The 26920-nt window shown below is 42.2% G+C and overlaps 1 protein-coding gene and 1 pseudogene across 3 annotated transcripts in view; one reads left to right on the top strand and one right to left on the bottom strand.

Annotated features, from left to right (window-relative positions):
• LOC143982179 (RAS guanyl-releasing protein 1-like) overlaps positions 1-6431 on the top strand; it is an 80370-nt gene extending 73939 nt beyond the window's left edge. For both annotated transcript variants that reach the window (XM_077480672.1, XM_077480683.1), the window contains exons 13-16: positions 595-730; positions 4284-4320; positions 4763-4971; positions 5841-6431. In XM_077480672.1, coding sequence (XP_077336798.1) covers positions 595-730; positions 4284-4320; positions 4763-4971; positions 5841-6047 — 589 coding nt within the window. In that variant the 3' untranslated portion in view covers positions 6048-6431. The remainder of the gene's footprint in view (positions 1-594; positions 731-4283; positions 4321-4762; positions 4972-5840) is intronic.
• Positions 6432-8422: 1991 nt separating this feature from the next.
• The window catches only part of LOC143982188 (protein FAM98A-like), a 60124-nt pseudogene continuing 41626 nt past the window's right edge, over positions 8423-26920 (bottom strand). The window contains exons 6-8 of the transcript XR_013274414.1: positions 24265-24381; positions 12193-12360; positions 8423-11193 (exon numbers count right to left, since the gene is read on the bottom strand). The product of XR_013274414.1 is annotated as a protein FAM98A-like (transcript). The remainder of the gene's footprint in view (positions 11194-12192; positions 12361-24264; positions 24382-26920) is intronic.

Genomic DNA, 26920 nt, shown 5'->3' on the forward strand with positions numbered 1-26920 from the left:
AGATCAAACAGACACCAACATCTAAATCACCAATCAAAGCAGGATGTGTAACAAGCTCCAAACAATAAAAAGTGCGCTATCCTTGTGCTTGTTCACACTTGTGCCAAGATCTATGTTTTTTATGCACTAGAAAAACACCAGCCTCTCAAAAGGGCAATAGAAAACAATTGCAACATGCACGGGAGGCTGAGATGCAAAGGATCTGAGTCATAGCACCAATATGACACTCAGACCTCTGCTGGAAGAAAAGTTTACTGACCGGACCCCTGCAAATTTGAATTCAGTATCCCTGCTCTAGGAGGTAGCAGCAGGATGAATGGAGGAAATCAGGCAGCCTTAGACTTGAGCTCCTGGTAGGCTAGTATATGGTATTTTGACTGAGATGTATATGGAAATGTCAGAAGGCATAGCTGATCTAGAAGTGTAATGTCTGCAACGACTTACATCATTCTTTAAAATTTATGTACCAAGAGCAAGTTGGCTGTGTTGATCTTTTTATTAGAACTCTGCAAGACCAGTACATATGAAACCAGAATGTGTGGCTGGATAATGGGTAAGGAGGTATTTCATAACCCTCTCACACCTTCTTCATAGGGAAGGACCGGTAAACAAGCAGGAGATGACATCATACTTTATGAAAGCCAGCCAGATTTGCTCCAAGCTTGGAGTTCCTGTCCTACAAACGTTGGTGGAAATACAACTGAAGGAATCTCCTCTGTGCCCCAGCTGTGTAAGTGACCACCCTACCACTTTCAATTATTGGTGGCACTCCTAGTATTAAAGTCGGTGTAAGGGCAAAACATTGTTTTTCTTAGCTTTGGATAGAGTGGGGAAGGGTTAGACCCTCTATTAAAGTGGTTGTAAAGGCACAAGGTTTTTTTTTTTTAATCTTAATGCACTCTCTTCTGTGAAGAGGAGGTTCAGGGCTGCTCTGTGCAAAACCATAAAAATAAATCAAAAAAATTTCCCCTTGGAAAAAAAAAATAAAAATTCAACAGGACTTTAGTATCACTAAGTTTTTTTAACATGGTCTGTGTCCCCACTTGAGGCGATTCACCCCATTCTTTTAGTCCTGACAACCATGGTCACAAAGACAGAAAGTAAAAGAAAATCCCCAAATGTTCAAGTTGTCAGCATAGCAAGAGGGGAGGGATACTCACCTCCTAGGGACTAATGTTCCACTGACAATGGTCTACGATGAGAATTCCCCTCACTTTGATGAGATTTTCTCTGATTTCCTGCTGCATCTCCAGGACAGGAAGTGAAGGGAAGGGAAATCTCCCATGTGAGACACAAACAGCCAAAACTAATACAATAGTGGTTTCAGCCCTTCTCTACTCTATCCAAAAGTTTGATATATACATGTTAACAACAATGTTATGTTAGAATTGCCATATGAATTACTAATTATATATCTGAGAACAAAAAGTATAATACTGTTTAAACTTGATAATTTGAAAGAAATTAATACCTGTGGAAGCGAAGACGAACTAGAGTAGCTTTCTTGGTACCATGCAGAGTAGCTGCATGGGTCACCTGCTTACTTCACAGAATGCCTTGCATTATTCTTATTAAATTCAAGGCATTCTCTGATTGGAAGAGGTGGAGAGGTCTCTGTGCAGCTGGCAGGAAGCAAGTAAAGTGATCGTCTAACCTGCGTAGTATGTGAAGCACAAGAGTGGCTGAGAAGATTAAGTATAATTGTTTAATTAATTAAAATTAACCCTACAAATTATTCAGCTTGGACAGATGCGTCTAGAATTAAAGTTTCAACATATGAAAGTCAATGTAAGAACCAACATGCTTTACACGGTCACATCTAAACTGAGCATCTGAAGAATTAGCTAAAGACAGCAAGAAAATGCTAGGCCAGTTTTCTGTTAATGCAGTGTGTACATAATGAACCTAGTCCTATGTGCTGGTAATCTGGAATTTCTCTATTTTTGTTTTGCTTAACCTCAATGTCACAAGAGGCAGGAAGTGATGAAGTCTGTGGTTTGATATTTGATTTCTGATGAAGTGACCGCCCAAATTGGTTGTCAAAGCAAATGTACTAATATAGCAGAGCAAAGGGCATTTCAGACGTAATTTTCCAGCATAGGTTAGGAAATGAAAGGAATTATCCGATTTGCTGCTGCAAGTGACCCTTCTCTATTGTGTCTGTGTCACTTCTAGCAACCTATTCTAGTACTTCTTTACAGCTGAATTCTAGGCATTATTTATTTTGCCTAGTTACTGTGCATTAGTCCAGCTTGGCTCAAAAGTAAGTATGTATATTCCATACCTGGCTGATCCCTGAGCACTAAATTCGCAGCCACTATTACAATGTGCCTCACTGCCTTCTGGCTTTTATGCTGTATGGCTGCCTTGCTTCATAGTGAACATGGCATGGGTTCCATTCAGAGAATGCCTTGCAATTTTTTTCAGTGAATGCAAAGCATTCTCTGATTGTGATGTTACTTCACCTCATCCAGGGAATACCTTCAGGAGGAAAAAAAAAAAAAAAAAATACAAGGTGTTCTCTGAGTGACCTCCTTGATTCAGCATGTAATGGGACAGCCACTTGGCACAGAAGACAGCAAGGATCACTGGAGTAGCGGCAGCTACTATAGTGAATTCAAGCTCCCACAGGTATGGAATATGTAGACACACTGGCCCAACAAAACTACAATATCTATCTCATCATCATTTTTTTTTTTCAGCTTTAAAAGTCTAACCTAAAATTGAACAACCCAACAATTTCTCATTGGTAAAAGCAGCCAACGCCTTTCTTCCTTTAGTTATACTACATCAGGAAACGTACCTGAAAAGGAGGATTCTGGGATTTTGTGAACCTCATAATCATGAACGACCAGTTGATTATAAATACAGAAAAATGAAGATGGAGACATATGAACTCTGCAGCAGTGGTCTCATATAAAGTCCCAACAATTGTATTAATGAACACAGATTATAGATACTTTTGATTGAAAGATTTTTGGAAGCAACTGTAAATATTGCACAAAAGGGAAGAAAACAATTTGGTCAAACCTGACAGGGCCTGTCCTTTTCATTTTAATGACAGTGGCTGTTGATTCATCAAACCACTTATTTCACGACATTGATTCCCAGTGCTTTCTGGTAATAGTGTTTATTGACATTCTTATAGAAAATACAGGGAAGAAGAAACCAGTACAGGTAAAAGAACAATGGAGTCAATATGACTGCACCGTAACAACTCAGTCCATAAGACAAATACCATAGGACACAAAGAACAGATGGTGTTGGATGAAAAGATGGGAAATAAAAAAAATAAAAAAGGGAGGGGGGGGGGGGGGAGTCTGGGAGTGCAACACCATCCCCAGTTACACAATCTATTTTCTCATAGGTTAGTGTTGAATGAGGTTTAGTTAAACAGATACTTCAAAACAAGAGAGATGGGTGTGTAGAGACAGTGGTGGTTTCAGAATAGAAGTTACAGAGCATTAATACAGGTCTTTTATAAAGGCAGGGTAGCCTAATAACCATGAGGTCACATGAACCATGTAATGTAATAATTTACCTTGTTGGATTCATAAGGAATTCTGAATCTGGACAGCACATGACCAATGTAAGCTTAATCATGACAGAGGGCAGAGTATTTAAAATAAATAAATGAAACAGTGATCCAAATGAAATTTGCAGTGCCACTCTAAGCCGAGACCAAGATCTCCCCGCTGGTTGCAGTGAAGGTAGCTGGCATCAGTGCACCATACAGAGGTGTAAGAGCATTATCGAAGAGACGGAAGGGGGCTGCTCACCAACCCAGTGAATTAGTATGCAGATAAATGTGGTCTCAACCAGGGTCACTCTAGCCACATCCCTCCGACATTTTTCCTGAGGTCTGTGACCAAGCCCTGGTGAGCAGGGCGAAACATGTCATGGCTAGAGCCACCCTGGCTGAGACCACATTTATCTACATACTAATGCACTGGGTTGGTGAGCAGTGCCCTTTCGTCTCTTTAGTAAAAACGGTGATGTTAGAAGTGTGAACTGCACCTATTGCCGAACTGACAAGACATCTGCAGTACAAGATAATGTCAAAAAGGCCCTGCCATTCCAAAAAGGAAAATTAAAGTTACACTAAAACAGTGTTGTTATCTCAAGGTATGAGAGGACTATCAGTGCAATACCCCTAGAGAAGGAATGGGCCAAAAGATAGAGTTCCAATGCTTTCATAGAAATGATCTTTACATGTATACCCAGCAGGTGTTTGTTACATTGTAGTTAGGCTTCTCACCTCTTTTTTTTTTTTTTTTAACCAGATTTGGGCTGTAGCTAAGCAAGGCTATGTACCTGAAGGTAATTCTTCTCTATTTATACACTACAGATTATCTACTACTGGTCACCGGACACACACACACACACACACACACACACACACACACTAAGAAGAGCAAACATCTGGTATTCTACATCTGGCCAAACTACTGGCAGTTTGAGGAAGCAAAAATTCCATTCTATTTTTAAGAATCTCAAATCATTTGGAAAAAAAAAAAAAAAAAAAAGGCAGTTTCAGTCAACTGAAAGAAATTGGAAATTAAATTGCTCTGATCTGACCTGGCATAAAAATTTGATTGCTTTTCATAAAATCTCCTGGCACCACAGAACAGTAGCTGGATTCTAACTCAGCTTCTGGTGTGAACAGGCTCTTATGTATAGTTTCCACCAATCATAGTCATATATTGAGTAAGATTACATAGTTTATATCTTTATTTATGGATTAATTGCACTCTGCATTCAGGTTTGCACAAGGACAGTACAGAGACCTGGACATCTAGGCCCAGCAGTTCCATGCACAGCAATAAAAAGAAAGGTCTAAGCCATAAAGCGTGTCAAACTGATTCTGGTGGTCCTGTTGCTTCAGAAGACCCCGCTCATGTCAAAACCAACTGCGAAGAAAACTGCAGGACCTCAATTTCCTTACAAAGACAGCTTAAAGAAACGGAAAAGGTAGTAGGAATATCTAAAGCCAACATAATTGGGGGGTGTAATTGTAGATGTTCACCTCAACAGGCAATCTAAAGTTTAAATCAGGCTAAAGGGCACATTTCACAACAGAAAACATAGGATTTTGGCTTGCATTTTTTAGCTGTAAGACACACATTTGTGTAAGGTTTACATGCATCCAGCTGTGCTGCGTACATGGACCCTATTAACCATCACAGTAAATAAACAAATAGTTTTTACATCGATTACACAACATTACTAGAACCCCGCTGCCTATTGTGCTTGGCTGCTAGGACGCAGGTGGTCATTCAGGGTTGACCTCTATTTACATGGTGGTGGACGGGAGCCAATAGGCTGCAATAACGCTGTACCCATATAAACCTTACAAACGTACACTGAAAAAAAGAATACTGAGATTTCCAAACTGTGGACCATGCACATACATGTGTATTATGGATATAGGGCTTGAAACATTCACTCAAATGTTATTCTTGTCTGGGGCTCAGTTTCCTTTGTATGGCCTCAACAAGCTCCAGACCCTGAGAAGCAAATACTAAGGTTTTGATTTGATTTCTCTCCATTTGTAAGGCACAGTAGAAATGTATATGCAACCACTATAGTCTAAAACCTATCAATAAAATTTAAAAGTGCAAAAAAAATGACACTGAAATGTATGGCTTCAGACACAGCTTTATCCTATTTTGAGGACACATTTGAGTGAATGGTCCCTAGCACAGGTTTAAGAACACTGGAGTTTGGCCCTGGTTGAACACCTGTGTATACAGTGAAATAAAAAAAAATAAAAAAAATGTAATTCTCTGTTACAAACTTATCTTCATATGCCTCTGATATATTGTTGGTTTGCATTGCAGGAGAGGGACCACTTCTTAATGGACAATGCCAGATTGCACTGCATCAACTCCCAGCTAGCTGCAAAAAATGCCAAGCTGCAGAGTCAGTTAAGTATGTTGCAAGAGAAAGTGCAAGCTCTAAAGGTGAACACAAAGATGCGACCAGCTGTCAATCAAATACTCGATACTTTTAAAGAGCTTCACATACAAGGGGAAGGAAACTTGTGACCAGTAAACAGACTACAACCTAAGGACAATTAAAAAAAAAAAAAACAACAACTTTTTTTTATTGTATATTACTAAAGAGATAATTACCTCTGTGGGGTCTCTCTCTGTGTACATAGTGTACTATGGCATGCACAGATCACTTAGTAGTATGTTAAGATACAACTAATTTATTTATGTGATTTTTTTTATTTTTTACTAGCAAGTCACAATACTTTCTTGTCGAATACAATTCTAAAAATGCCTGTATTATGTGCAGAAGATTGTGCAGTAACCCATAGCAATCCTAAAACAACCCCCAGCAATCAAAAGTTTATTGCAGATGTCTGCTAGGGGTGGTAAAGATATTTTTACATTTATAATAAATAAAAATATATTTTATTTTGACTTCTTGCGGTTCACTATGCTTAAAGAGGAAGTAAACCCCTTCAGACCACTTTGACCTACAGGTAAGCCTAGATTAAGGCTTACCTGTAGGTCCAAGCAATATCTCCTAAACCTATATGGTTTAGGAGATATTTGCCCGAAAATGGGCACCGCTGTCTACGGCGCATGCGCCGTAGACAGCGGCGCGCAGGCGCACTAAATGCGGCAAGTCCAAGAATGGATTTGCCTAATTTGTCGACTCCCGTGCGCATGCGCGGGAGTGACGTCATCGCGGCTTCGCCGCTGTCATTGGTCGGAGCTGCGAGACGCCACCAGCAAGATGGATGCGGCGGACTACAGGGATCAGCGGCGACTTCGCTGGCTCCTGTGTCAGGTAAGTGACACATAATGAGCTACTATGCGATGCATAGTAGTCCATTATGCTTTACCTTTGCAGGGAAAAAAAGAGGAAGTAAACCCATCAGGGTTTACTTCCTCTTTAACTTGAACATTTTCCTATTCCTTTGGGGTTAATTTGTAAAAGGAAAAGTGTTATCTACTTTTCACCAATAACAAGACCTCACCACAAAATACCACTCTGGGGGTTCATTTATTAGAATTGGAGAGTGCAAAATCTGGTGCAGCTCTGCATGGTAGCCAATCAGCTTCTAACTTCAGCTGGTTAAATTAAGCTTTGACAAAAAAAAAAAAAACACACACACACAACACAACCCACACTGTCCCAGTTTTTCTTTAATATTTGGTTTAAGTGTAAAGCTTCAAGTGTTACGGTGCAGGAGTACTTTTTTTTTTTTTTTTTTAAAGCGAAGTTTTCTTAGAATTCCTAGATTGATGCAAGCCTTTATTTCATTATAGAACCCCAAAGCAAGTAAAGATTAGGCAGATCTAAAAGTAACACAGCTTTATTAGATGCGTTGGAGGGTTTAGGGTGGATTCATACTTTTGCAACTGGTTGAACTGCATTTGCCTTATGCTAGGACAGCTTATTCATCAAGTCCTTTTTCACACTGTGGTTGGGGAAACCCCCCATCCAGAGGCCAGAGGGATGCTTGCACTGAAATACTGCACAACAACTGCTAACTAAGCAATCGGCTCACAGTTGTGGTGACTGCAAAAGGTGAGTGTGACAGACAGTGCTACTTGAATTACCACACCTTAAAAGCAAAAACAGGACCTGTGGCAAAGTGTACTCACCTAAGCTACACCTACATGTTCATTTGGAGGTGGTCTGCCACCCATGGTGTGGTGAACCTACTCAATGGTCTCAAAAAATAAATAAACAGGAAGTACATTTGTTATGTGGTGCCATGTATTTTACTGATGCAAACTTGATTTAACAGTCAAACTGCTCTATACAATTCTTTTCTTTTGGGGGGGACAGAACCCCCAGTCCCTTTCTCAGCAACCTTAGCTGCACTGAAGATGAATGTGAATGGACAGGAGACAGAGGCTCCTCTCCAGTCATAAACTCAAGCATAGTAAAACACAGATGCTCGGTTATGAATGGACAGAGTCAGTGATCACCGTCTCCGTGCATTCAGAAAAGGAAGGAGCCGGTAAATTACATTCACCGGCTCCTTCCTCCGCTCTCCATCCTGACAGATCTGGGACAGGGGGACGGGGAGACCGAAGGAGCACACAATGGACAGTCCGGGGTGAGCACTGTTCTCCCTGTATAGTTTTCAATCCTCCTCCATCGGATCAAGCATTGGAGCATTTGCTCTATCGGTGCAACCCTACATTTTAATACAACCCCTCAAACAAATAGATGTGAACCATCTGTACATTGTGGTACCCCTGCAGGCCCATCAAAACTTGCATTGTGAGAAGCAGTGATACATCACAATGGTCTGAATCAGCCCTAAGAAAAAGATCTTATGTGGACCCACCAGCTCAGGCACACTGTTAACATAAGCAAAAAAAAAAAAAAAAAAAAAAAGAGTACAAGCAGGCACCTGCTTACATATTTATAACACATGGACAAGGACAAATCAATAAAGCAAATTTATATTTAGCCATTTGGACCACAATAAAATTAAACAAACAATGCACAATGTATATTGTGCAAGAAAAATTGAGAGCAACTGCCTCCTTGAAACAGAAGCCTTTAGAAAACATTTTACATATTCAAATGATTATAGCGTAAACTGACTTCTGCAATTATCTGAAATAAAACAAAGCACTAAAAATCAGCTTTTTTTCACACCCTGGGCAAACTTAAACAGCAGTTAATGCGATTTTCACCAAACATTCACTGGTGGGGAATCCTCATTTAAAATGCATGCACTAGGAAGTTTCACCTACAGTGAATGTGTGGTGGATGTCAGATTTAAGGCTTTATAAATATGCCCCCTTGTGTTGTGTTCACCTGTTTTTTTTATTAGAAGGAGAAGGAGAAGGAGAAGGAGAAGAAGTGGAAACATTTTTAGATAATACCCAACATATAACCCCTTGTGTTATTAGCAACAAAACTAACTGCAGGTGACTTTTTTCCCCAACTGGAAACTGAAAGAATTTATAATCAATATAAAATATTTAAAGACAATCAAGCTGCTCTTTAAAGCTGTGTATTTTATACATTGAGAACCTGCTGTCAACACAGTGATCTCTTGAAAGAAGTGCAAGTCACCCCTTAATATGCTTTTGCATAGTGCAGAATGCAACAGCAGACACCATAGCAAGATAGAGTTGAGTTCTGATTCAAGCTTAGGAGTTCACCAAGAAAACTTGTCACGGGAGAACACATTTATTGCCATGGAATTTACACTAAGCAAAGTGAATAAGCTTACAGGACTGGCGAGCACAGCCATTACTTCAGAAATGTGATGATGTTTCTTCATTGTCCACTCAGACTGGGGCAGATCCAAGACCAGGCTGTTTTGCTTAACTGCACTGTAGTGGGCAGGGAGGTCTGGGAGCCAAATGTGATACGTTTATCAAAACACTGGCTGAGCAGAAATACAAATAATTGTCAGGCAACGTCGTTCAACTTTGTATTTAGTTGCTTGCTTGGAGATCAGTTTTAAAGCAAAACACCAGGAATTATATTTTTGCATACTTACATTGGGCCAGCTTGGCTTGATGCAAGTATGCATATCTGATAACCAGAGGGCCACTGGGGATGCTGTAAATCACTGTAGTGGACCACGGTACAAACGGTGAAAGCCCTGACGTTTCTGGTTTTGTGTGAGTGGCTTCCCCTGTGGACGTAGACCACAAGGAGGCTCTCGCTCAGCACCTCTGCCATTTATAGAACACCTTGTAATTTTTTCAATGAATATAAGGTGTTCTTGTAAAAATGAATTAATTGAAAAAAATACTAGAGGTTTTATGAATGGCAAAGGTGCTGAGCGAGCAACCTCTGATCAGTGTGTAGAGGGTAAGCCACTCCCAATGAACCTGAAGATCACAGCTATCACTGTATATATGCTATGCTACGCTACTACAGTGATTTATGGCACCCCTCCAGATATGCATACTTACAGCAAAGCAAGCTGGTCCAATGCAAGCATGCAAAATATATTCTTGGAGTACAGCTTTAACTATGTAGTGTAGTGATTATGTGTGCACTGTTGTACTCCCCCATTCTCAAAAATATTAAACCTTTATAATTTTTTTTTATTTTATCAAGTTTTCTTTGCTTTGAAAACAATTCTCTAGCAGGCAAAAAGCCTTCTGTAAACAAATCAGTGGCTGATCACAGTTCCTAAGTTGTACACCATGAATAGAGGTACCTGCTAAACGTGAGCTCTTTTTGTAGGCTACACACAGGGGTTGATTTACTAAAACTGGTGTGTGCAAAATATGGTGCAGCTGTTCATGGTAGCAAAATCAGCTTTTAAGCCCCCCCCATATACACCGGTGTGACTTGACAGGTCCAAAAGTGTATGACAAGTCACACCCTATTGTCAGGAATGAAACTGCTCGAATCGGCACACAAAGCTGACCTTTGCTGTGCTGCACCAATTAGGAAAAAGTTCCCTCACTATTCTTGGCGATTTCAGGTGAGAGTTGGATAGGTGCATGAAGTCGCCTTGACATGCGGCTTTGAAATTGTGCGAGCTTAAGTGAAGTTGCATGATTTCAAAGTCAGATTCAGTGTGAACGGGTCCTAAAATTTTAGCTTGTTCAACTAAGCTTTGAAAAAACAAAAACAAAACCAAAAAAAAAAAAAAACACTAACTGTAAGCTGAATTTGTGCCATTGAGTCGACTGGCCTGCCCCGGGGAAGCACTAAAAAGAATGAGGTCTATAGAATCAAAACACCAACAGACATTACCACCAGTGTTAGTTATACCATGGGGCAAAGCCAAAAGAAACACACTTGTTAGTTAGCGCTCTATAGGCATTAAGAAATCTATAAAAATTATAATATTATATCAGGGAGTCTAACTAGTTGCTAGTTGAACCCAAAAAATCCTCTTTGTTTTGATAACTGTAATATAGAGTCCACATCTGGAACTCCTTTCATAGATATTACCTGCTTAGCAGGTAGGAACCATGCAAAAAGCCACTACCTGGCTCTGTTAATAAAAAGTGCAAACAAATTTTTACCCCCTGAATAGAATTTTGGCAGACAAGAGGCCACGAATAAGAAGCCAGATACAAGTTTATCTGGCACTCAGTTCTTTCTTTTCTTGTTTCGCTTTCCCCAATTCTGACGCCCACCACCTCCCTCCTTTCTTTCTCCCCAAGAAGGCATAGGAGGCTCAATTTCATTGGGTCTTCCCCCTCGATCAGGCACAATGCCTGTCATAAGCACCTGTAATAAAAAAAAAAAAAAAAAAATTTTAAAAAAAAAATGTAAAAAAAGGGGAGGAGTCTTTGAAATTATGCAAATACATTTAGGGTCAATTAAAATAAAGTATTTAAAAGCATTACTATTAGTTTTGTTTGTAAAGCAGATTCAGAGCTCCTAAACAGCTAGGGACCACTACTATATGAGAACAGCAGTCTCTTGTTGCATTAAGATACACCCACTGCTTAACTTAAAGCTATAGATCTACAAAATCAGCAAGGTTTATACTCCCTGCCGTATGCAAAGCTATAGGTCTGAGCCAGCTTAAGCCCTTGTACACACAGTCGGAGAATCTGTCGGAATGAGTCTTATCGGACCGTGTTGTCAGATAATCCGACTGTGTGTGGTATGCATCGGACTGATTCCGTCCGAATCTCCGTCCGACCCAATTTTCCAACATGTTGGAAATATTTCCCGACCAACTGGGCCGGACGGACCTAATCCGATCATGTGTAGAGCATTTTCATCGGACCAAGTGCCACGCATGCTCAGATCAAATTCCTACATCAAAGCTATTGGCTACTAGCCTGAATGTAGTCCCATCGTAACGAAATTACGTCATCACGTTCTGAAAGATCGGATTTTTCGCCAATTTGGCCCGACCGTGTGTATGCAACAGTTTCGGACAAGATCCGACGGACAAAATCCGACGGATTTGGTTGTGGAAATCTCCGACCGTGTGTACAGGGGCTAAGGGAGCTGGTATCTGATCTCTGCAGAGAAAGACTGCAGTGTACTAACAAAGCAGGCTGCCACAGTAGTATAAAGCCAAATATTACCTCCCCTTCCATACAATCTACATTCCAACAACCAGAGAATTCAGTCTCAAAAAGTGCTGGTTGCACTAATTTTACATTAGCCAATCAGATGAAAAACTTCACTTCAGGTGAAGCCGACCTGTTAAAGTGGATTTGCACAAAAAACATTACCATGCTTAGATATTTATCAGCCTTAGAAGATTACCTTCTGGATGGAGCTGCGGGTTTTTTGGCAGAAAGCAGCATTGCAGGTATGGACAATGCGAGAATAATCTTCACGTGCTGCCAGCAGGTGGGCCACTGTGATAAAAGATTCTGTGACAAGAGCCTTTCTGATAGGCCAGAAGACATCATTCATAGAGGGTCCTTGTACCTGGGTCAATAAAGACAGACATAGGGGTTGATTTACTAAAGGCAAATCCACTGTGCACTGCAAGTGCAGTCACTGTAGAACTGAAATGAGGGGAAGCTCTGCAGATTTCTATCATCCAATCATGTCCAAGCAAAAATGCTGTATTTATTGTCTTACAGCGACTGCATAGTCAAGTACACTGCACTGTGGACTCGCCTTTAGTAAATAATCCCCATAGTGTTAGCAACCAAGCAGTTTAATGCTGCAGTAGGTTATTACAAGACTTGTAGCCTGCTTATTTAATTGCAAGAAGACAAAGAAAGAAGGCAGCATGCCCCCAGATACCAAACATAAATTGATCTCAACTCAAAAAGTGAAGATGTGCTAGGTTATAGGGGACATCAAGAATTATTAATTGTGCCTAAGCAGCATCCTGAGCAAGCCTAGATTTGTGTACCACAAGACACCAAATTTGAGAGATAGATAAATTGGTGCATAATGTACCAAACCCTCCAAATCGGTTGGTGACCTTTCTGGACCATAACGGGTTTTACACCTATGGCAGATGTAAACCCTGCAGAACAGTTAGGAACAGAAAAAGGAAAACTTTTTTCTAGTCCAATGTTACCTTTAAGGAATACCTCATTAAAAAGCACATTGCCTGTCAAAGTACGTATGTGACCCATCTGCTTTGCAGTCCTTGTGGCCGACAGTATGTTGGCTGCACTACACGAACATTATCTATACATCTGGGTAAACACTGCACTAACATCAAAAATGTTTAGAAAGCAACGTTTCAAACCATTTTAGCTTAAAACATAATAGGGACCCCAGTTTACTCACTTTGTCGGATAGACAAAATTGATCAACATTGGAGGGGTAAAGATATGCGAAAGGCTGGGTCACAGAATGAAACAAGTTGGATCCACAAGTTATGTAGTCATCAGGGTATGAATATTGATATGGATCCAATTTTTAGTAGCTAGTTGTGGATTTTGATTATGTAATTCGTAACTCATCTGGATTTGCATATGATCATATTTAATACAGAACAAAATATAGTGGGCCAACAGGATTCATATATTCCATAATAAACCTATTTTAACTATTTAATATTTATTTACTCTAGACCTGTTGGGCATATATGGGTTAATTAATGTTCGTTTCCCAGGCTATTTAAAAATGACGTTTAATGGATAATTAGTTGCCCTTTTTATGTGGGGAAAATTGACCTATTTGCCAATTTTGTTAAAATTATATATTAAGTGTCGGTTCTGCATTAAATGGACAATATTACTAATCGAATACATTTTTTATTTCACCATACAGTCACAAGCAAACCACATGATTTGCATAACATCTATCTGCTATGTAAGGGTGGGGCAGGCTTATATCGTGGGGAGGATATTTCTAGTGTTGGCATCGCGTGATTTTCAACTTCTGATGGCCTCACGTTTGATAACGAAACGCACGTTGCGCTACATTACGTCTTTGTGGAGCACATGCTGACTTTGGTGTGGGTCATACAGCTTCCACAATCCTCACTGTGTTTGCAGTTGTTCGCATTGGCAGGTATAGACTGCATTTACCAGATTTATGCTACAGCCCATTGAGGCTTTTAATAAAATTACCTATAAGGTCTCACACTATGAGGCGTCTGGCCTCTGTTTTTTGCTACCTATACGGCTGGTCACATCCCGGCTTGAAGTTCCACTCTATCTTGAGGAGGGGGACACTGGAGGCTTTGCCTAAAAGACCCGAGGAGACCCCACAAGCCCTATATAATCTCTCGTTATAAGGCGGGGGGGGGGGGGGATCTACAACATCTGGAGAGTGTACATCCACACCTAAAGGGGGTTGTAAACCCGAATTTTTATTTTTTATTAAAATAACAAACATAAACTTGCATCCTCTGTGCAATTTGTTTTGCACAGAGTGGCCCCGTTCCTCCTCTTCTGGGGTCCCTCAACGGCGCTGGTGACTCCCCCCCCCCCCCCCCCCCCGCATCAAATGTCCACATTGGAGCGCTCTCCTTGGTGGACATCTGTGTGGGTGTGCTCCCGAGTCCCACATCTGTGTCCATTCACACAGAATGTAGGACTTGGCACCGCATCATTGCATTTGATTGACAGTAGCGGGAGCCAATGGCTGCACTACTATCAATCTATCCATTTAGGACACGAGATACCAGCTAGATCTGGTGTGCTCATTTCCGGACAGAGGGTGACAGCTTTCAGGTAAGTAAAATGGGGGGGGGGGGGGGCTGCGGGGCTGCAGCACTACAGAAGGTTTTTCAGCTCAATGCATAGAATGCATTAAATGTGAAAAACCATGCGGGTTTACAACCCCTTTAATTGTCACCGTATGACCCATGCAGGAAGATTGTCTTTTCATTGGAGTATATGACTAATTTTTGCATATTTCATGTTCACCTATGTATCAAGGACTGTTCTACTATATAGTTCCCCCCCCCCCCCACACTATTTAATTTTTTACACCAATTTTGTTTGCACTAGTATTAAACATAGTTCACATTGTATATTCTATGTGTTACTAGCAAGCGCTGTTTTATACATCCAGGTTTGTGAACATTTTAGCAATTCACTATATAGAATTGGAACAGCAGCTGCCACCTATTTTATATCATCTGGCGTGGGTGCATCGATTATTATACCGTGAGAAATGTGCCTTTTGCCTAAATTTCTCCACAAAAATTTCAGTGCTCTTCCTGGTAGGAGACATGCCTAGCCATTCCTGAGCCTGCAGCATCAAATCCTGCTATGATCTGCAGTGTGAAATCTAAGGCATTGCTACCTCTAATTGCTAGTCTGAAGAGATTTGGTGATGTCACTACTGTGCAGCTCACCGTTCTTCTTGCTCTGACATGAGGAAACAGGAGCCCTGCCTTCACACAGACAGTGCAGAATGAGCAAGGTAACCAACGGGGGCAAGTTCAGCTGCAGGGAGACCACATGCAATACTGGCGGCCATTTCTTAGCCCTCTGCCCTCTTCTTTTTTTTGGGGCACAGCTTCCACAGTTCAGTTACTCTTTAACCTTTTCTCTGTACATTTACGATGTATGGACCTGGCAGCGGGGAAGTCTCACACACACACTTGGCGGCTGCACTGCCACACCCCCCCCCCCCCCCAAGCACATAAACCCCCCCCCCCCCCCCCCAAAAAATATGAATGTAAATTCACGTGTTGGGGGCACCTATGTGTGAAAACGTCAATTGTTGTACATATTGCAGTGCAAACCGGAGTGACAGCAATAATTCTAGCATAAGACCTCCCCCATAACACTAAACTAATTACCTATAGGGGGCTTTTAAAGCATTGCCTATAGAAAATATAGGGTGCTGAAGTGTCGCCATTTCACAGGTGTGCACAAATTTAAAGGTTTGTTGAGGCATCTGTTTACTCGGTGCAACCTTATCTTTTATATTTTACTGTGTTTTTTTTTTACAAAAATTTTGGATTCCTAGACCTTTGCGGTAAGATCAAGTGACATAAAAAAATTGGAACAACCAATATTTTATTCTCCAAGGGTGCTGGCTTGGGGGTTTTATGTAATCCAGGCCTAAAATTATTTTTAAAAAAATGTGTGCAAAAACTGATCTGGCAGCAAGGGGGTTAAAGAGGGAAAAATAGGATTTTTATTACAGCTTACCTGTAAAATACTTTTCTTGGAGTACATCATGGGACACAGAGCCTAAGTAATTACTTAATGGATTATGGGCCACCTTCAGGTGTTGACACTGGTATACCCAATCAAGGAAGTTCACTCCCTATATAACCCCTCCTCCTTCCACATCAGTTTTTGTAGAAAAGCAATATACTTAAATCCCAAAAAAGAGGGAAGGGACCTCTGTGTCCCATGATGTACTCCAAGAAAAGGATTTTTACAGGCAAGCTGTAATAACAATCCTATTTTCTTTATTGTTCATCATGGGACAGAGAGCTTAAGTAATTACTTAATGGGACGTCCCATAGCAATGCTACTTGAGGGGAGGGAGAGACGACTTGAGGGCTTATACTGCTGCATGCAGCACACTGCGCCCAAAAGGTGATATCCTCATACCTCCTTACATCCACCTGATAAAATTTTTGTGAATGTAGGCCAAGTTGCGGCCTTACAGATCTGAGCCATGGAAGCCTGGTGACGCACTGCCCAAGAAGCACTAATTGCGCTGGTAGGAGTGCGCCTTAACTTGAAACGGGGGAATCTTACCCCTTAAATCAGAAGTTTGAATTATCACTTGTCGAATCCACTTAGCAACAGTGGATTTTGACGCTGCCTGTCCTTTCTTAGGACCCTCTGGCAGAATAAATAAGACATCAGTCTTACGAATCTGAGCAGTTGCCTTTAAATAGATTTTCACTGCTTACCACATCAAGACAATGTAGTGGCTTTTCTTCCCTTGAACATGGTTTTGGAAAAAAAGATGGCATGACAATATCTTGGTTCAGGTGCAAACCTGAAACCACTTTTGGTAAAAAGTCTGGACGGGGGCGTAGCACCACTCTGTCCTAATGAAAAATCAAATATGGCTCTTTATAAGAAAGAGCAGAAAATTCCGAAACCCTCCTTGCTGAGGATATAGCAACCAAAAATACCAACTTTCTTGTCAGAAGGACTAAGGGAATATGCTGTATTGGTTCAAATGGCTGTTTTTGTAACACTGACAAAACCAAGTTCAAATCCCAAGGGTTCAAAGGTGATTTAACTGGCGGATTAATCCGCATCACCCCTTGCATGAAACCCCAGACTAAAGAATGCGTAGCAAGCGGTCTTTGAAATAAAATCAATAAGGCTGAGACTTGGTCCTTAAAAGTACTCAAGGCCAACTTCATCTCCATGCCTAATTGAAGAAAGGCAAGAATTCTATATCTCTAATGCCGCGTACACACGATCGGAATTCCGGCCAGATAAAGACCGATGAGAGCTTTTCATCGGAAAATGCGACCATGTGTATGGTTCATTGGAATTTAGCTGTCCGAATTTCCGCCAGCCAAAAATGGATAGCATGTTCTCAATTTTCCAGACGGAAAAACGTTCTAATCGGTAATTCCGATCGTGTGTATGCAATTCCGACATGCCAAAAATCACGCATGCTCAGATTCAACTACGAGACAGAAGCTATTAGCTACTGGCTATTGAACTTCCCTTTTATAGTCACGTTGTACGTGTTGTACGTCACCTTGTTATAAATTATCGGAATTTGATGCGACGTGTGTAGGCAAGACAGCTTAAGCCGAATTCCGTCGGGAAAACCATCAGAGCTTTTTCCGACGAGAATTCCGATCGTGTGTACACGGCATAAGGGTTCCAACCCTTGGATTCAAACCAGGAAACATAAGCCTTCCAGACTCTATAATATACAGTTCTGGAAGCTGGCTTCCTTGCATTAATCAAAGTAGAGATAACCGACCTGGAAAGCCCAGGTTTCTTCAGAATGTGGGTTTCAATAGCCAGGCCGTTAAATTTAGTGTTCGTAAAGTAGGATGGAATATCAGCCCCTGTGAGAACAGGTCGGGCCTTAGTGGAAGGGACCACAGACCCTCCACTGCCATCTTTATGATTTCTGCATACCATGACCTTCTGGGCCATGCTGGTGCTGCCAGAATTACCGGTTTTCTTTCCAGCTAGATCCTGCAAAGAAGTCGAGGCAGCAATTGAATAGGGGGAAATGCAAAGATCAGCGAGAACTGATCCTACGGCATCACCAACGCATCTGTTCTGCATGCAAATGGATCCTTTGTGCTGGACACAAAGTTAACTAACTTTATGTTGAACTGGATGCTAGAAGATGTCCGGAGTCCCCCATCTTTGACAAACAGCCCGAAAAAAATGTCGGGATGAAGAAACCCCTGGGAATAATCTGCTGGAGACTTAGGTAGTCCACCTGCCAATTCCCTATTCCCAGAATGAAGACTGCCAATAGGCACGGAATGTTTATTTCTGCCCAAGTAAGTATAAGGTTCACCTCTCTCTGAGCTAAGAGACAGCTGTGGCATTGACGGATTGGATACTGACAGGACAATCCCTTAGCCTGGAAGTCCAGGCTTTCAGAGCCAGATACACAGCTCGAATCTCTAGGATGTTGATGGGCAAGGCTCTTACGGTTCTTGAACACTGTCCTTGGACAGTTGTCTTCTCTGTCGTTACCACTTTCCAGATAACGGGTCTGAAGGATTTACCTTTTAGCAGATTCTTTAGTAACCACCAATTGAGGCTTTGGGACACCCTTGGGGACAGCCGCATTGGCAAGTCCAAAGCTTGGATCGTTTTGTTCCAAGCAAATAGAATACTGTTTTGTAACAGTCTCAAAGGGAACTGGGCATAGGGAACTGCTTCAAATGAAGCCACCATCTTTCCTAACAACCTCATGCAAAAGGCGAATGGAGGGACCTCCCTTTGACCTGACCATCCGCACCAACTCTCTCTTATGGAGTTGTTTTTTGCCTGGGCAAGAACACCTTTTTCTGGGCTGCATCTATGATCAGACCCAAATACTCCAGCTTTTTTTGCAGTTTTAAGGGACACTTCACTAGGTTGAGAACGCAACCCAGACTTTTACAAGTAACTAGTTGTAATGCGTACACCTTACTCCGAACACTGATTGATCTATTAGCAATAGATCATCTAGGTATTCCAAGACTGTTTATGCCCTGTGCCCTTAACCTGGCTAGAGGTGGGGCTAGCACTTCTGTGAACACTTGGGGTGCTGTAGCTGGCCCAAAGAGCAAGGCTACAAACTGAAATGCTGTTCTACTTCGAACGGCAGAAACCTTTGGCGAGTGGGAAATATATGGACATGCAGATATGCATCCCTGATGCCGATAGATGCCAGAAGTTTTCCTCCTTGTAGGATATAAACTACTGACCTGATAGACTCCATAGAAAGGAGCGGATCTTCAGGAACCGATTTAGATTCTTTTAGATCTAGAATGGATCTGTTGAATTTCTATGTGGATCTGTACATTTAAAAACATTATAAAGAAAGATTAAACAATAAACATCCTTTTTAGAATATTGTAGCAGCGCTTTCTGTCCACATCCAAGTGAAAACAGATTCACATAAAAAGTCAACAAAGGACATGACTGTATAGTGGCAGGGGAGAAGTATTAGCCCTTGTACACACGGTCGGAGATTCCGATGGAATTTCCCGACAAAATGCTCCGATCGGACATACTCCGACGGACAAAGTGCCACGCATGCTCAGATCAAATTCCTAGACCAAAGCTATTGGCTACTAGCCTGAACGTAGTCCCGGCGTAACGAAATAACGTCATCACGTTATGTACAATCGGATTTTCCGACAACTTTGTCCGACCGTGTGTATGCAACAGTTTCAGACAAAATCCATGGATTTGGTTGCCAGAATGTCTGACCGTGTGTACAAGGGCTTAGAAGGTCCTTGCTGCGATTTGTAGAAAACATCCACCAAAATTCACCACGTGCAGCACATTGGTGAGTGCATCCCCAGAGAACCAGCATTAATGCGCCTTTCAAATAAAACTTCTCCTCTCTCATCGTCCACATGTCAGTGTCAATTACCAAGGGAGTGGCCCCTGGGGGCGGTGATGGATCTTTACATGTACGGGAAATGTATGAAAAAGGCAGTGAAGGTTTTAGGGAACCCAAGAAGAAACAGAACTATCAGCTACTAGAGGTAGCTTGAAAGAGGCACGAACCATCGCTGTAAGATTTGTACTAGCACTCTGATTGCGAGGCTGAAAAAAAGGTTCAACTCCAGTTGTCTCCTCCGCAGAGGAAGGAGTCAGTTTAAATAAAAGGACGTTTATACCTTCTTTTGGGCAAAAGAGTACCTTTCCTGCTAGAAATCCTTTGGATGTATTTTACCAAATCCTCCCCAGATAGTCGCTCCCCCTGAAACTAGTCAGAAGCTTTTTTGCAAGATGCTTCGGCTGACCAACTTTTTAATCACAGGGTCCTACGCATGTGTTTTAGCACAAGCACAAGGCGGGACTCTTGTTGGATAGTCTTTTATGGCATCTATGGCAAAACATAGCACCTTTTAGAGTTCGGCTAACTCACTGGCCTGTTGTGCAGAGACCTCCCTAATGGCCTCTTTGAACTGGTCCTTTAGGGACTGACAGATGCCTATCACAGCAACTGCAGCCTGAGAAAGAGGATTTTAACAAAATTTCCAACTTCTTATTTGTTGGATATTTAAGCATTTGTGCATTGTCTTTCTACTGAACAAGTTAAATTTTTATTGATGCTGGAAATTGCAGCATCTATTGCTGGTACTTTCCATCTTTTGTGAATTTCTCCTCCATGGGATAGAGAACGGAGAAACTCTTTGGAGGGAGAAAATGCTTATCCAGAGGATCCCATTCAGCATAAATAAGCCTTTCTAGTAATGCATGAAAAGGCTGTAAAAGTTTTTAAAGAACCCAAGGAAGGGAGCGAACTTTCAGATGGCTGTTAGGGGTAGCATGAAAGTGGAACGAACCAGCTCCGTAAGAGTTTGTACTATCAATCTCGCAGATTGCGAGGTTGCATAAGGTTCATCAACTGTTTTCTCTGGAGAAGAAAACTCGGCTGGTGATCACCTGAGGGTAATACCTCATCCTGTGCCCACTGTTCCCTTGGTAAAGGGTTTGAGGTGGGGAAAGGGGATCTAGCACGCTTCCTATCCCCTTGGATGGAGGATGTGATTAAAGCTACTAATCTTCCTTTTAAGCCCTGCAGGGCAGAGGAAAATGCATTCAGTCATGTATACAGGGGCTGAAGTAAGAAGCAGTTGCACCACCAATAGGTTACAAAAACTCCCCCTGGCTTGCCATATCTGGTATCTCTGGAGAGGATGACAGTGTGGAGGCATGACTGGAGTTCCTAGCGCCTGGGGGTGGAACTTTAGGTGCTTTTGGAAGCCATAGGGCTAAGCACAAAAGCAGAGGCACTCTAATAAAAATGTACCATTTGCTGAGCAATAGTAAAAATAATGCAACATAAAAATGAATCTGATGGTAAACACTGTATTTTCCTGTACTGGAAATGCCTGTGAACACCCCTTGCGTTCTCCAGCGCTCCTGTGTCCTGTGTTGCAGCTCTTCATTCAGCTGCTCTGGTAGAGACATTTTAGTCATAAGAGCGCTGCTTTTAAAAAGATTTCTCAGGTGTAAGCCTGATTGCTGTGCGCGCTGCGTGCTTCATGTGTACACAGAGTCCCGCACGTGGCACCAACTGCCTTGGGCCATACTCCCTTCTATTGACCCGCCCTCCTCCTCTTTCAAGTTAACTTCAGCCCGCACGGACACGGCACTCGGGTCTGAGACACAGACCTGAAGGAAAGGAGGCTGCAGCCGCCCTGCAGCATTACAGGCAGGAACAGAGTTTTTTCTTCTATATAAGAAGCTGGCCTTCCTTGCATTAAAAATAATGCTAAAAGGCAGGTATAACTAAAAGTGTTTGTATAAGAAAGCTGCCTCGCACCCCCTGGAGGGGGGGTGGGCGGCTTTACTAGTAAGTGTGAAAACAACTTTTTTTTTTTATTCCTTAATTAAATTTTCCAATTATTTTTAATACAAAACAGACTAAAGGAAAACAAGCAGAGGATCCAGAGAACATCTGTACCGTACATATTACATGTTATCTATCGTTTCTCCTTTTACCTCCCTCCCTCCTCCAATCCTCCCCATTCTCCTGCCCATCTTCCATATCTTGTGGGCAGGAGAGTGGGGAGTCCCACCTTCCGCTTCCCCCCCCTACGGCCCCATTACCTCGCTATAGTTCTTGGTTAGCTTAAATGTTTTCCAGCTCTCCCATTTCTTATGAGACCCTCTGCTTTCCCTCTCCTCCTCTACTCCATAACCTTCCATTTTATATATTTCTTCTACTTTTTCTAACCGCTCTCTTAATTTGGGCATTTCTGTTTCCTTCCATTTTTTTGGAATCAAGGTCTTTGCCGCGTTTATCAAGGAACTTATGAGTGAGTTTCTATACTCTTTGATTGGAGTATCTACTCCATGGAAGAGACATGTCCATGGGTTTTCTAGTAACTGGATTTTAGTCATTACTTTAATATATCTTATTATTTCTCTCCAGAACTCTTTGATCCCAGGACAATACCACCATATTTTTCCCGTTTGCCCACACCCCCTCCAGCATTTCCCAGATTGTCCCTCCTGATATTTTGCCATTATATCTGGAGTCCTATACCTTCTGACTAAGAATTTATAATTTGTTTCTATCATCTTAATATTTTCCGAGGATCTATGTGCTATCTTCACTATTTTTTCTATACTGTGTTTCTCCCCCCGTGGTCCTATTTCTTCTTCCCATTTTTTTATGAATGTTGGCACCTCTACTTCACATTCTCGTCTCAGTGCTTTATAAATCTGGGCAATCCCTACCCGTGGTGTTTTCACCTCACATATCCGCTCGAAGACTGTCAATTTTTCTCCGTCTCTTAATGGTTGTGATAACCCTGAGAAAAAATGCCTAAGCTGTAAGTACCGCCACTCATTTAAATCCTTCCAATATTTTTCTTTCTGTAATGTTTCTAGTGTTTTTATTTTTCCCTCTTATTATGTGTCGTAATTGTATATTTTCTTTTTTTACCCACTTCCCTCCTATAGTGCTTTTACCTGGTGGAAAAAAATTATTATCTTTTAAATATATTAATGGGGAATTATATTTCCATTTATTGTGTTTGTATACTCCCTCCCAAACTCTAATCACATTTTTTGTAAGTAAAGGTGTTGTCTCCCCTAGTGATCTATATTTTGGAGGTGTCCAAACTTCTTTTCCTAAATTTGTGCCTGACAAACTGTGTTTTATCTTTACCAATCTTTTTTTACCATCTAGTTTTGTCCATTCCACCACCCGTGTTAGTACTGCGGCTTCATAGTACTTTTTAAAATCCGGTACATTTAATCCTCCCTGATCTTTTTCCATTTGTAAAGTCTTTAGTAAAATTCTAGGTTTCTTTTTCCAGATGAGCTTAGTAATTAGAGACTTAATAATTCTAAAATATACTGGAGGGATGTAACTCGGGAGCATCTGGAATTTATACAGTATTTTAGCCCATATAATCATTTTTAGGGCGTTAATTCTTCCCATCCAGGTCAAGGGTTTTGTTCCAATTCTCCTTATTTCTTGAAAAGGACTTTTAATGCTGCCACACCTTGAATAAACATCTGCTCAAACATCTTGTGGTTAAAGAGAGGATGTAATATTCCTTGTGCAGTATACATAATGTACCCCCAGCTACTTATTTCCCCTCCTGATACAGGGACACACCATGCTGTTGTAGCTGGACACAGAGCTGCTGAAGTAATGTGTACCTTTACTTCCTCTAGAGGAGTTAAGGCATTACAAGGTTTAAAATACATGGAAGAAAGGGTTCCACTCCTTTGGACCTGTATAGAACCCCTCAGGAGCAACTTTAGGTAATGTAGGAAGACCAAAAAGAGGCCTGGTTCCTAGGGTCTAGCCCTCAAAGAGAAGAGTTATAGGCAAAACCTTGTTCTTCTATGCGAGGCCCGGGTACCATCCTGTGGCCTCAGTGGCATGGATGGATCCGGTTGTGGAGGTTTTTTTAAATCCAGCATGGATCCTTCCTGGAGTTCCTCAGAGCACATTTTCACACGTGACCAACACCTTAATCACTGGCGAAAAACTGATGTGCTCCTAGAAGGAGGAGGGGTTATATAGGGAGCGAACTTCCTTGATTGGGTATACCAGTGTCAACACCTGAAGGTGGCCCATAACCCATTAAGTAATTACTTAGGCTCTGTGTTCCATGATGTACGATAGAGAAATAATAATTTTATTTGTTTGCTGTTCTGCCAAATTCCTGAACAGCGCAATTCATGATGAAGGCAGCAGGGAGCAGCTTGATTTTCATTTGTAGTTAAACAGATGTTATTTTACATGACTGCCTCTGACCTTTGCTCTTTCAGACCAGTGAAACGATTGCACAGTGACATCAAATCTTGTGATCAGCATCTTCATTCTACACTCATACTCTCTGAGCATAGCCCAATGCAATTCTTGCAGCATTGCCTGTGAAAAGAGTAGACTTGTGTTAATAAAACCCATGCATCTTTAAATAGGAGAGAAGTATGCACCATGCAGGAAATGGGATTTTTGTACTCACCATAAAATCCTTTTCTCTGAAGTTCATTGACAGACACAGCTTCTTTAATTCTTAACCTTAGGGTTATCACGCCACCTTCAGGAGAGGATTAGGCAGAACATGTAACACATGTAAAAACAGCAAGACTGCACAGCACCGACCCAGGGGACGGTCCCTCTGGTTATAACACCTCACCCTGCTTCCTGCAGCTCAGTTCGTTAAAAAGCAGTACAAACAGAAATAGGAGGGGTGGGTGCTGTGTCAGTCAATGAACTTCAGAGAAAAGGATTTTACAGTGAGTACAAAAATCCAATTTTCTCTTTCGTTCAGTGACTGACACAGCTCCTTTAATTCTTGAACGAGGGGTGGAAACAGCAAAACATAACTTCACCCACAACAAAAGGAACACCTCAGAGGAGTTGCCATCTTAAAAGGCCACCATCAAAACCTGCGGCCAACTTATGCATCAAAAAGATACGTTCACAACAAACTTGTAACTGAAAGTGTAAATTGCAACCTTACACAGCCGCCAGCAAAACCTTGCGGCCGAAGCAAGCATCCGAGGATGTGCTTACATCAACTTTGTAGAATTTAGTGAAAGTGTGAACAGACAACCAAGTCGCTGCCTTACACACCCGGGAGACATACACTTGATGTCGGAAAGCCCAGGAGGTTCCAATTGCCCTGGTGGAATGAGCGGTTACAGGAAAAAGGGGGCACCCAGCCCTTTAAAGGCATAAGTCTGAACCACCATCTGTCTGATCCACGAGAAATGATGGACGACGAGACTGCCAGACCTTTTATCAGACCAGCCGAGACAAAACAGAGTATGACTTCCGGAAGGGAGCTGTAGCAGACAGATACACCCATAGAGCCCGGACCACATCCAGGGAATGTAAGGTAACTTCTTTCGGGTGTGTCGGCTTTGGGCATAGGGACGGTAACACAATGTCCTCATTTAGATGGCATGCCGAAACCACCTTTGGAAGGAGAGGGCCAGACGTAGAACTGCCTTAGCCTTGTGGATGACCAGGTAGGGAGACTTGCATTACAAGGCCGCCAACTCAGAATCCCTCCTGGCAGATGTAATAGCCACTAGAAAGACTACTTTCTGAGAAAGTTAACAAGGGAATCTCCCTAATGTTTTCAAACGGTGGTTTTTGGAGCGCCAATGGCGCCAGATTCAGATCCTACAGAGGTAGTGGTGGTCGAATCGGAGGGACTACATGTCGAACCCCTTGCACAAAAAGTACCCACTAATGAGTGAGCCGCCAAGGGACGTTGAAAAAAAAAAAAAAAAAAATACACAATATCTGCCCCTTGATGGTGCTCAAGGCAAGTTTCTGATCCACTCCTTGCTAGAAAAACTGCAGGATCCTGGAAACTGAGTATGTGCGCGGACACCACCCCATCTCCTCACACATGGAGATGTAAGCCTTCCACGTATGATGGTAAATCTTTTGGGAAAACAACTTCCATGCCCTCAGCATAGTGGAAATTAGAGTCTGACAGACCTCGCTCCCTTAGTGCCCAGTTTTCAACAGCCATGCCGTTAAAACCGGCAACGGTAAAGCAGGATGAAGTATCAGACCCATGCGCAGTAAATGTGGTAGAAGTTTGAGAGGGGAGGCATAAATCAGTCGACAATGCCCCCATGGAGCCACAGAGTCTGGACTCATCCGCCCAGGGGTCTCTTGTCCTGGACACAAACCTCTGCACCTTCTGATTGAGCCGAGAGGCCAGGAGGTCCACATCTGGTGTGCCCCACCTTAGGCAAAGGAGACAGAATACATCCGGATGCAAGGACTATTCCCCTCGGTCCAGCATCTGATGACTTAGGTAGCCGCTCTGCCCAATGAAGGATGTGAGCGACCTCCCGTGCTGCGGCTGAGCTCCTTGTTCCTCCTTGATGGTTGACATATGCCACCGCTGTTGCGTTGTCCGACTGGATCCTGACCAGATGCCCCTGTAGCCTCCTGAACCATGTGGAGAGGCACCGTCTGATCGTCCAAAGCTTGAGCACATTGATTGGCAGTTCAGATTCTTCCTGCAACTAAAGGCCCTGGGCTTATTGAACGCCCAAAACTCCCCCCCCCCCCCCAACTGGTCAGGCTGGTGTCCGTCGTGATCACCGTCCAATGGAGAGAAAGGAACGATCTCCCAGCCCGAAGGGCCGGAGCCCACAGCCACCAGAGAAGGGAATACCTGACTAACTGGCTCACCTGAATTTGACAATCCAGGGATAATGGAGATTTGTTCCATTTTGACAAAATCTCCTTCTGCAAGACTCCAGTGTGAAATTGAGCGTACGGTACCGCTTCGAAAGTGGCTACCACGAGGCCCAGAATTTGCATGCAGAAGCGCAGCGACGACCACCTGCAGTTCACCAACAACTTCATTGCAGTTAGAAGAGTCTGCAGCTTGTCTGAAGGGAGAAAAAAAAAAAAAAAAAACTCTCGCTTCTGA

The sequence above is a fragment of the Lithobates pipiens genome, unplaced genomic scaffold, assembly GCF_037356315.1.
Source record: "Lithobates pipiens isolate NorthernLeopardFrog02 unplaced genomic scaffold, aLitPip1_a1.2 Scaffold_1, whole genome shotgun sequence".
Lineage (NCBI taxonomy): Eukaryota > Metazoa > Chordata > Amphibia > Anura > Ranidae > Lithobates > Lithobates pipiens.